This window comes from Littorina saxatilis, linkage group LG5, assembly GCF_037325665.1.
Source record: "Littorina saxatilis isolate snail1 linkage group LG5, US_GU_Lsax_2.0, whole genome shotgun sequence".
Lineage (NCBI taxonomy): Eukaryota > Metazoa > Mollusca > Gastropoda > Littorinimorpha > Littorinidae > Littorina > Littorina saxatilis.
This window is the reverse complement of record NC_090249.1, coordinates 36,078,069-36,089,934: the sequence shown is the minus strand read 5'-3', so window position 1 is coordinate 36,089,934 and position 11,866 is coordinate 36,078,069. Positions and strand designations below refer to the sequence as shown.

General features: G+C 40.8%; 1 protein-coding gene across 1 annotated transcript; it reads right to left on the bottom strand.

Annotated features, from left to right (window-relative positions):
* Positions 1-1,410: 1,410 nt before the first annotated feature.
* On the bottom strand, positions 1,411-10,426 carry LOC138966998 (collagen alpha-1(IX) chain-like; the record flags this gene model as incomplete). The annotated part of the gene is given in 7 exon segments (XM_070339415.1): positions 1,411-1,743; positions 2,566-2,643; positions 3,302-3,391; positions 4,156-4,257; positions 7,619-7,673; positions 8,118-8,264; positions 10,394-10,426. Coding segments are annotated over 7 exon segments (702 nt in total), but the record flags the coding sequence as incomplete, so codon positions are not given.
* Positions 10,427-11,866: the final 1,440 nt, after the last annotated feature.

The following is an 11,866-nucleotide window of genomic DNA, read 5'->3' as shown; positions in this document are numbered from 1 at the left end:
TCCAAGTTCAAATGCGAGTAGAATGGCCAGTTCGCAAGACAGGCAAAACCACCGACAAGACCTAGCTACTTTAGAATTAGCTGAGACAAACACGTCTATGACACAACATGCTGAAGGTAACATTTATTGATAAGATTTAACATCATCGGTGGCAACTGTGCTGGTCAATTACAGAACAGGCTTTAATTGTTGATACGCCACCGAACCTAAACACAGTTAACCAGAACGTCACTGAAGCTTGTACAGCTTTTAACAAACTGGTCCAAACCCCCCTCCCCTCCTCTTTTTTCAAGACAGCAATCACGGTCCGCTGAACGGTTCAAATGGGAATCGGCCAAAATTAAATGCCTTTACTGTGACATTAGTCAAAATCAGAAACTTCTTATTTTTGTTCTCTCAAATATTTGTTTGTTTAATTAACAAAACACACACACCTGACCTTATATTTGAATGCATAATTTTGTAATGCTTTCAATGATAAGGTGGCCCACATGAAAGTAACATCCCCCTCTATGATCATGGAAAACTATGTTGTGCGCACATGAACGGTAACAAGTTGCAACATGTGCAGGGAAGACGCATGAAGAGTGACTGAGATGGAAATATCTGAGCGGAAACAAATAACCTCTACAACCCATCTACCCCCGCTGCATTTGGGGAAGGATGTGATTGAACGTAACATTTGGGAGAAATGCTCGAATGAAGCTGGTAAACTACCACAGGATTAAAACTGTGTAATTATGATTTGTAAATATGCAATATGCAGTGATAAACAACAGAACAGATGTGAACACAATGAATATAACCGAGAAGAACGTGCAGAAAAAGATAGTTAACAGAAAAATGATGCTCAAAACCTTCCAATGGAAACATGGCAAAGGGAAGCAACTAAAACTTGCGTTAAGAATAACACAAAACACCTTTCCGCCTCCTTTGGAGATAACAATCAGAGACATAACTTCCACAACATTTAATGATGATTTCCTTTACTCATACTTCTTCTTCTTCTGCGTTTCCAGCCATGCTAAATTTTCATTTTGGTCTGTAGGGCGAAGTCCGCAGTCTTTACTCATACAATTTGCAGATTAAGTTTACATCTCAAGCAGTTCAAACAGATTTCTTAATAGTTAAGCAGAATTAAGTGACCCAAATGACTTTCCAGGTGAGTTAACAGTTGCATACAATTAAAGCCACTAAGCTCCTAATATATTTATCTAATTCTTGTTCCTTCATAGAAGAAAAGTAAGTCTTAATTTTAGTAAAAACAAAAAAATCAACCAGTTTTGGCAAAGGAAGATTTGGAACAACCAGATTTACGCAGGCAGAGGTAGATGGACGTAGCTCAGGACAGCACTGATGAACACTACAACACACACACACTCACTATAGAAGCTCAAGTTTCTAGCTCGAAAAAAAAAAAGAAAAAAAAAAGAGAGAGAAAAAAAGTTAAATTAGTACGACACCAATCAACCTGAAGCTACAGGCGGGCTAGCACCGTATTCAGGATGGCAATGATTCGTTAAAGGGCAGGTTGGAGGGCAGTTTTTTACGGGCCCTTTTTGTTATTTCTTCGCGCGAGCGCCTGGAACTGGTACGCCGGGGCGGCATAATTACAGTACTCGCAATATCCTGCAGGGCCAGAGGGGCCCGGCATTCCACGGTGACCGTGCACACCTGGGCTGCCCGGGGGGCCTCTTTCACCGGGGCGACCCATTACCCCTTCACCGGTTGGGCCAGTAGGACCTGCGTGAGTAGGACAGACGAAAACATTTTTATGTATAGCATGAATAATCAATTCTTGAAAAAAGAAAAATAATTTCAGTCATACACTTGTTTAAATATGATACCTATTTTTATATGAGACTCGGAGAAAACAAGCTACTTTTTTCAAATAGAAACGCAATCCAGTCGTATTATTAAAAATTCACAGTAATCTGGTTGTTTCCGTGTTATTTTCTTCTTGACTCACTGGTTGTATGGATGATTAAATGAAGACCAGTTTGATCAAAGCTTCGGAAAAGGAAGAAGAGTAAACGATAGAAGCTATGACGAAGATAAAGATTGTGGGGAAGAGGAGACAAAGGAGAACTTTGAACTTTATCTATTTATTGAGGGTAACAGAATAAGCAAAGTATACATGCTTTTTTTCGTCCGGCCCTCGCCCATTGAGGGTAACTCGATTAATAACAAGAAGAAATACATGTAGAAGTTAAGTTAAGTACAATACAATGTATATAATTAACATGTCAAAAAATTAAAAAGACATTTCAAAATGCATTATGAATATCAAGCAATGATGTAATATTATCACATAATTATTTACTTGTTTCCAAGAGAAACAGCATGTACATTTTTTTGAAGGAAGTTTTTGAGAGAGAGAGAGAGAGAGAGAGAGAGAGAGAGAGAGAGAGAGAGAGGCAGACAGACATAGAGGGGGAGAGAGTGGGAGGCAGACAGACAGAAAGGGAGGGAGAGAGAGAGAGAGAGAGAGAGAGAGAGAGAGAGAGAGAGAGAGAGAGAGTAGGAGGCAGACAGACAGACAGACAGAGAGACAGAGTTACTGACCAGAAGGACCAGGTGGACCGGGCATGCCATCCTTTCCTTTTCCTGATGGACCTCTGTCGCCTTTCGGGCCTCTATCACCTGTGCACAGACATCATCCTCATCATCATCCTCCTCATCATCATCGTCATTGTCGTCGTCGTTGTCATCGTGATATTATCTTAAATCTTAGATTTTATCTTAAACAAATGTCACCTACTACATAAACATTATTCTAAACATGCTCGTTAGCTACTGGCTCTTCCAAGCCTTCTGGGGACTGAACACTCTGTGTTCTGGTGCCATTGTCACACAATGCCAAACATGTTCGGTCCCTGCATATAAACGGACGAGCAGACAGACAGACAGACAGACAGACAGGCCAGAGAGAGAGAGAGAGAGAGAGAGAGAGAGAGATGGACAGACAGAGAGACGGACAGACAGACAGAGAGACATACAAGCAGACAGAGAGACAGACAGGCCAGACAGAGAGAGAGAGAGAGAGAGAGAGAGAGAGAGAGAGAGAGAGAGAGAGAGAGAGAGAGAGAGAGAGAGAGAGAGAGAGAGAGATGGACAGACAGAGAGACGGACAGATAGACAGAGAGACAGACAAGCAGACAGAGAGACAGACAAGCAGACAGACAGAGAGACGGACAGACAGACAGAGAGACAGACTGACAGACAGACGGACTGACACACAGACAGCCAGCCAGCCAGCCAGACAGACAGTCAGTCAGACAGACAAACAGACAGTGCTGACCCGCTCTGCCAGATGGGCCCTGAGGTCCAGGCAGGCCGGGCAGTCCCATGAACCCTCGGTCACCGGGCGGTCCGGGCACACCCCTGTCACCTGCAATACACAACACAAACGACCTTTCACTTTTCATGCACGTGACTCTTGCACGCGAATTAAGGGAGTAAGTCAGCACGCGAACAAGACCTAAACGCTTCCTATAAAGGCGGTCCTTTGCTTCGCGAAGTCTTTTTTCCTAACTGAACTCAGTGCTAAAGCTCCGTGGGGCCGGTACGCGAATTATACTTCGCGTAGTCGACTTCGCCCAAGTACACGTTTCTTGTACAACAGTCGACCATGATTTAAAGACACCTTCCTACTCGTTTAGGTGATCATGTACACCATCACAGATCTGTCAATGCGTGTATATTGGATAAGAGCACGCTTCCACTTTGACCCATAGCACACATCTTCACCCTGGCTGCTTCGTGTGAAGAGTGGGGATTTTTTAGATACATTTATTTGGTAGATTTGAATTGGTGTCATTAATTAAAAAGTAAACACAAAATCTCCACTTTGAAAAAACCCAAATCGGGCTTATTTTAGGTATGTGTCACACACACACACACACACACACACACACACACACACACACACACACACACACACACACACACACACACACACACACACATGCACGCAAGCATGCATATGCACACACATATACTCACATTCTCTCTCTCTCTCTCTCTCTCTCTCTCTCTCTCTCTCTCTCTCTCTCTCTCTCTCTCTCTCTCTCTCTCTCTCTCTCTCTCATTCTTGTCGGATATGCTACAATGTCCAGCATTCACATAAAAGGCTTAAAAGCATCTCTTCTTTACCTGGTAATCCCATGGATCCAGTATTACCAGTTCTGCCCTGTTTCCCTCTGCCTGGGGGCCCGGGGGGACCTTGCAGGTTGGCTACTAAATCTTCCATATGATCTGCAACCATTTAGGTTAGGCACAAGTCAGTATTCATTTACAACACAAGTTAATTAAGCCACTTCTAGAGCATCAAACAATGCTTTTGTTGATTTGCAATATTTGCTTTGCTTTGACTGCCGTGTCATTTTTTTGTTTGTTTGTGTTGTGTCATTTATAAAAACAACAACACGCACACACAAAAAAACAACGACACACGAACAAGAAAGGTAAGTTTATGGAACAAATTATGGATACAATGAGACATTGAGTGCCGTGTCTCTGTTTGTGTTGTTGCCTTGTCATCTTCATGTAATTTATGCGTAAGTGTATATGAGTGTGCTTGAGTTGTTAATGCGAAAGAATGTGTATGAGTGCGCCTTGAGGTGAGATATGTGCGTGTTATAAATTCTCGTATTATTATTGTTATTTACTAGAACCTGTTGGTTTGATTTGTTGACTAAACATTTGTGTTGCTGTGTCATTAGTTCTCTATTCGGCGGTCTGATGTGAGCAAAAGGGATCGATAATTATCATTGCATGGGCTCTTAGACAATTATGCAATAACTTGACTGAGACAGCGAAAGCTTTGACCCAGTTTGAACACTGGCTGAGATTTTCTTTTAAAGAAGAAGGCGAAAATACAACATTTAGTCAAGTAGCTGTCGAACTCACAGAATGAAACTGAACGCAATGCAACGCAGCAAGACCGTATACTCGTAGCATCGTCAGTCCACCGCTCATGGCAAAGGCAGTGAAATTGACAAGAAGAGCGGGGTAGTAGTTGCGCTGAGAAGGATAGCACGCTTTTCTGTACCTCTCTTCGTTTTAACTTTCTGAGCGTGTTTTCAATCCAAACATATCATATCTATATGTTTTTGGAATCAGGAACCGACAAGGAATAAGATGAAAGTGTTTTTAAATTGATTTCGAAAATTTAATTTTGATAATAATTTTTATATATTTAATTTTCAGAGCTTGTTTTTAATCCAAATATAACATATTTATATGTTTTTGGAATCAGCAAATGATGGAGAATAAGATGAACGTAAATTTGGATAGTTTTATAAAAAAAATTTTTTTTACAATTTTCAGATTTTTAATGACCAAAGTCATTAATTAAATTTTAAGCCACCAAGCTGAAATGCAATACCGAAGTCCGGGCTTCGTCGAACATTACTTGACCAAAATTTCAACCAATTTGGTTAAAAAATGAGGGCGTGACAGTGCCGCCTCAACTTTCACGAAAAGCCGGATATGACGTCATCAAAGACATTTATCCAAAAAATGAAAAAAACCTATGGGGATATCATACCCAGGAACTCTCATGTCAAATTTCATAAAGATCGGTCCAGTAGTTTGGTCTGAATCGCTCTACACGCACGCACGCACGCACACACACATACACATACACACACACATACACCACGACCCTCGTCTCGATTCCCCCCTCTATGTTAAAACATTTAGTCATAACTTGACTAAATGTAACAAGTCGCGTAAGGCGAAAATACAATATTTAGTCAAGTAGCTGTCGAACTCACAGAATGAAACTAAACGCAATGCAACGCAGCAAGACCGTATACTCGTAACATCGTCAGTCCACCGCTCACGGCAAAGGCAGTGAAATTGACAAGAAGAGCGGGGTAGTAGTTGCGCTGAGAACGATAGCACGCTTTTCTGTACCTCTCTTCGTTTTAACTTTCTGAGCGTGTTTTTAATCCAAACATATCATATCTATATGTTTTTGGAATCAGGAACCGACAAGGAATAAGATGAAAGTGTTTATAAATTGATTTCGACAATTTAATTTTGATAATAATTTTTATATATTTAATTTTCAGAGCTTGTTTTTAATCCAAATATAACATATTTATATGTTTTTGGAATCAGCAAATGATGGAGAATAAGATGAACGTAAATTTGGATCGTTTTATAAAAGAAATATTTTTTTTACAATTTTCAGATTTTTAATGACCAAAGTCATTAATTAATTTTTAAGCCACCACGCTGAAATGCAATACCGAAGTCCGGGCTTCGTCGAACAATACTTGACCAAAATTTCAACCAATTTGGTTGAAAAATGAGGGCGTGACAGTGCCGCCTCAACTTTCACGAAAAGCCGGATATGACGTCATTAAAGACATTTATCGGAAAAATTAAAAACACGTCTGGGGATATCATACCCAGGAACTCTCATGTCAAATTTCATAAAGATCGGTCCAGTAGTTTAGTCTGAATCGCTCTACACACACACACACCTAAAGTGTGGATGGTTACCTAAGAGGCGGCACTGGGTGTAGTGCCTTTCTAGTGCACTTGCACTACAACAGCACTGGGTGCAGTACTCGCTCCGGCATCGAAGAATTTTGCACTAAAAAATGCACAAAATTTGACCTATTTCGTCGCCTATAGAGGACGGAAAGAATGTCATTTTGAACATTGTTATGACATTCTTTCCGTCAAAAAAGTCAATTTAACGGTGTCAATTTAACCATAAGGCAACCATCCACACGTGTGGACGGAAAGAATGTCATTTTGAACATTGTTATGACATTCTTTCCGTCAAAAAAGTCAATTTAACGGTGTTAAATGAAGCGACCATCCACACAATTAGGTTGCCATCCAGAGTTTAGGTTGCCATCCACGTGTGGATGGTTGCCTTATGGTGATTTAGGCAACCAAACCTGTGGAAACATGGGTACACACACACACACACACACACACACATACACACACACATACACCACGACCCTCGTCTCGATTCCCCCCTCGATGTTAAAACATTTAGTCATAACTTGACTAAATGTAAAAAGGTCTGTACACTACACCAGCGTGTGGGGCGATCGAGGTCCCTCAGTGCCTTTGTAATGTTACGTCGATATCTCCCGTGGGGCACGGACGGACGTTTCTCGCCCAGTTAACGCTCGGTTTGATATGACTTACTTCAATGTATTTTCTGTGTGCGTTTCGGTGTTACATAAACTCTTACACCCTAAGATATAAACTTCTACATTAACTCTTAAACCCTCAGATATAAATTAGATCAACCTATCTATGTTTTTGTTTGTTTATTGGTTTGTTTGTTTGTCTGTGTGTGTGTTTTTGCTGTTTTTTGTTTGTGTGCGTGTGGTGTTTGCGTGTTTTTGTTTGTTTGTTTTGTTTTTGTTTGTTACAAGACTTTGCTTGCTAAGCTCTTCGCGTTCATCTTGGTTTAAACAATATGTTAATCACCTGCATAATCATCAAATTAAAATTCATGAGTATTTAAGCAAACAGCGACAAACCCAAAGCTTATAGAGGCGACTTCAAGCAGAAATGCAACTAGTGATGAATGCTTTCATCTTCAAGGTGATTGGGCAGAAAAGAGAAATGAACTTACCTCTAAGTACAATATAACATAATTCTCTAACTTCTTGCTCTGATATGCTTCGTCCCTGCAACAAAAAGATGAAAGGAGAAACTGCATTTCATTAACAATTCTAATTAAGATTTAAAGGTAAAGCCTTCCCTCTAACATTCATATACTGTGTCATTCTGACAAAAACACAAGAGGAACCATCTTGGTGAATCAACAACAGTGAGAGCCAGGGAGAGAGAGAGAGAGAGAGAGAGAGAGAGAGAGAGAGAGAGAGAGAGAGAGAGAGAGAGAGAGAGAGAGAGAGAGAGAGAGAGCGAGAGGCAGGCTGGGAAACAGACAGGCAGACACACCGAAAGACAGAAAACATATTCAATATCACCAAACAAACAAACACTCTCTCTCTCTCTCTCTCTCTCTCCCTCTCTCTCTCTCTTAGGGCCAAACAATGCATCAACAAAAACCACTAAAACAGGCAGTAACTATAATAACACCGGCGCAACCAACTGTACAGCCTACTGACCGGAAGTCCGGGCATTCCCGGCATGCCTGGCTGGCCCCGGAGCCCCCTCTCGCCATGCGGACCGGGTGGACCGGGTAGGCCGGGTACCCCAGGCATTCCTGCTGGACCTGATGGACCCCTCTTTCCAGACGCACCCCTCTCTCCTGGCTGAAATACACAGGCAGGATTTTAATGTGGAAGATTTAGTGCACATGAAAGAACGAAAGAGACAGAGGAAAGAAAGAAAGAAAGAAAAGAAAAGAAAGAGTTGTGGTGGTCTTTAGGGATCTTTATTTTTGTTGTTGAGAGTTTGTTTGTTCGTTCATGGGCTGAAACTCCCACGGCTTTTACGTGTATGACCGTTTTTACCCCGCCATTTAGGCAGCCATACGCCGCTTTCGGAGGAAGCATGCTGGGTATTTTCGTGTTTCTATAACCCACCGAACTCTGACATGGATTACAGGATCTTTTTCGTGCGCACTTGGTCTTGTGCTTGCGTGTACACACGGGGGTGTTCGGACACCGAGGAGAGTCTGCACACAAAGTTGACTCTGAGAAATAAATCAGTCTCTCGCCGAACGTGGGGACGAACTCACGCTGACAGCGGCCAACTGGATACAAATCCAGCGCGCTACCGACTGAGCTACATCCCCGCCCGTTGTTGAGAGTGACAGCATATAGCAGTAAATAAGAAGAATGAAAAAGAAAAAAGAAAAATCAAAAACAATTATACAGGACAAAGAAAGACGCTTTCACTTATTTTTTTGTTGGGTCAGCGTTTTGTGTGTGATTTTTATCGTAACGTAGAAAATTAGATCCAAATAAGAAACAAACCTTTGAAATGAGGAGCAACGACTTGACTGCTGGAGAACTTGAGGTAATAAAATCACATACAAAGCTAAAACTACAAGCCCAATAAAAGCTAAAAGGGTCTCAAGGGAAGCAATACGCGTTCTGCACTGGTCAAAGCTGTTGTTTCCCTTGTCAGAGAACTGATTCTTACTGGTTTTAGGAGTTGTGGTGTGGAGGTGATAGGAAATATGGCAGTCGAAGGCTAAAGGAAGTGTTGAGAAAAGGTGCGTTTGCTCGACTTTGAGGAATGGTAATATCTTCGGGAAATAATATAGCACAATCCAAAAACAAACCAGCAATACTCACCTAAACGAGTGCCCTCTTTTGGATTCAGACATGAATTCTAAGTATATCACATGAAAATAACTTATCACAGCAGTGAGCTTGTGGCAACGTTCATATCATGCATGTTCACCATTTGGTGCTTGTTAATTGTTGTTCGTTCGTCTTAGAAAAAAACCCTGAAAACACGTACTTTCTAATTTAACTCACAACAGCCATACTACAGCGATTAGCAGGGATTCCCATGCAGACAAAAGAGATTACAACACGTGAACAACTGCTTCACATCTAAACCCTTATCCTTGTCATATTCCTCAAACATGTCCCTTTTCTTAAGGTATGCCAACCAATATATCAAATACGTTCATATTTAAATGTGCAGGATTCGAACTGTATATTGCAGAAAGAAATATTGGAAAGGTAATGTTTGACGCCAGCACTATAAAGCAAGAAATGCGCAAATTTAGAAGCGGTCATTTTGGGTTTGCCATTGAGAAGGCTCTGTAAACATTGTGGTTGCTCTTCGTTACCCCCCCCCCCCCCCCACTATAAAAAAGGAGTCCAAGTTCCAAAAGTATTTCTGCAATGTGAAGTCTATACCCAGGACTAATGAATTAATATCCATCTTACTTTTGTTGTCCATGTCCTCTTCAAAGCGCTATTTCGAAGCAATATGAGTAATGAGCTTCCGCATTTGGGACAATTTGAAAATTAAATTCAAAACGATTAAGATCGGATATAAGACTAAGCAGGCATAAAAACTGAAAAAAAATAAAATACTGAAAACAAAATTCGAAGGCGCGTAGCGCCAAGTTTCGCAGGCGCGAAGCACCAAGACTTTCAGGGGGGTCCGGGGGCATGCCCCCCCCGGAATTTTGTTTTTCAAGGGTGCAATTTGGTGCAATCTGGGGCTATCTGAGCCTTAAAATTGGATTCAAACATGGCCCCAAAACTATTTTACTATAACTATGACTAGGAAAATAAAAAAATAAAAAAAGGAAAAATACGGAAAATAAAAAAAAATACGGTTTATTTTTTTCAAAAATACGGAAAATACGGAAAATACGGAGAATATTCATGCCTGCTAAGAGACGTTTTTTTTTTTTTTTTTTTTTAAAATAATCTACAGAACGAGTGAGAATGTCCATGAATTGCAAACTTACCATGCCTCGACTGCCCGGAGATCCTATAGGACCCTGAAAAACAAGAACGGTGTTTTCAAAGAATGGTGTCATTGCAATTTTGCAGCACTTGACTTTAGGTTTTTTGTCCTCCTTTTCACTTGAGTTTTGTCCTCATTCTGTTCCGGAAAAGCGCCCAGCAAATATGTCAACAGCGAGTAATCGCCACTAGGATTATACAGTATCAATTCCTTGTCAAATGATTGACATGGAACAAGCAACTGTCATAATCCTTTGTTATAATGTGTTTCAAAATCGTTTCTGCATAACTGCATGTTGCTCTCTGTGGTCTCCTGGTAGCCAAGTGTTTTAAATCTTGAAATAGTGCTATGGTCTCAGCGGTTTCTGATAATCTGGTCTCAGCCTGCTTGGGTAGGAGAAAAAACTATCATCCTCCGTAAAATGAAGTAATGTATGTGCTCTGCCAAGTTTCTATTAAATGTATTGGGGACACAATACAGCAACGTCAATTTCTACCGTCTAGCACCGGGAACACGCAACAATTAAATATTAAAACACACATTCTATATAAAAGTCTGGGTGCCAATGATATCTCTACACTAACTGACTAAGTCAACTCTATAACTGGCAACAGCAGTCAACGCAACACAACACAATCACAATGATAAATCAGACATGGAATTCAGAAATCTCCCTTTTCCCTGAAACTATACTTACAGTGAGCAAAGCTTCGGTTTATACCGACTTTTTAGTGCTGATTTTGATTTATGAAAACAAGAAAGAATTTCAGCTGAAGCTTTTTAATTGACCAACAAATCGCTAATTTACGTAAAAAGCGCATGTCTGATACATAATATCAACAGACAAACACATGGCACACCACAAATACAACTTCAAATAACGTACATAATTATCTACATTACAGAGCACACAATATATTTAGCCGGCAAGACAATTCCGGAATTCCACGCTCCTCAAACAAACAAGACAAGTAAAACAATGCTGGCAAAATCAGACAGACACCCTAACTATTTGACAACGGTACACACTTTTAAGGTACCTTCTTTCACGTGTAGGCCATCGTGTATATCATCATAAATCTGTCCAAAGCTATTGCATAAGATCATAAGAACATACTTCAACAAAACAAAACGCCCTCCTGAGAATTCACCGCACAATCTCTCAAGAAGAGCCGAACCTGTCTATTACGATCACCAAAGGGACTAACCAAAAAATGATCGCCATAGATATGTGATCGATATGAAAAGGTGAATCACATAGAAGAAACACTTGTCTGGGATCCTTGGGATGGTCGGTATGGACAGGTGGTCGCTTTCAAGGGGAGGTCGCAAGGGCAGGTTCGACTGTATTCATAACGCAGTTCCTCGCGAATATTTCTTCTCCTTCTTCTTCCTCGTTCACGGGCTGAAACTCCCACGTTCAAATTCAATTATGATTTTGCACAAGTGTGTTTTTTACGTGTATGGCCGTTTT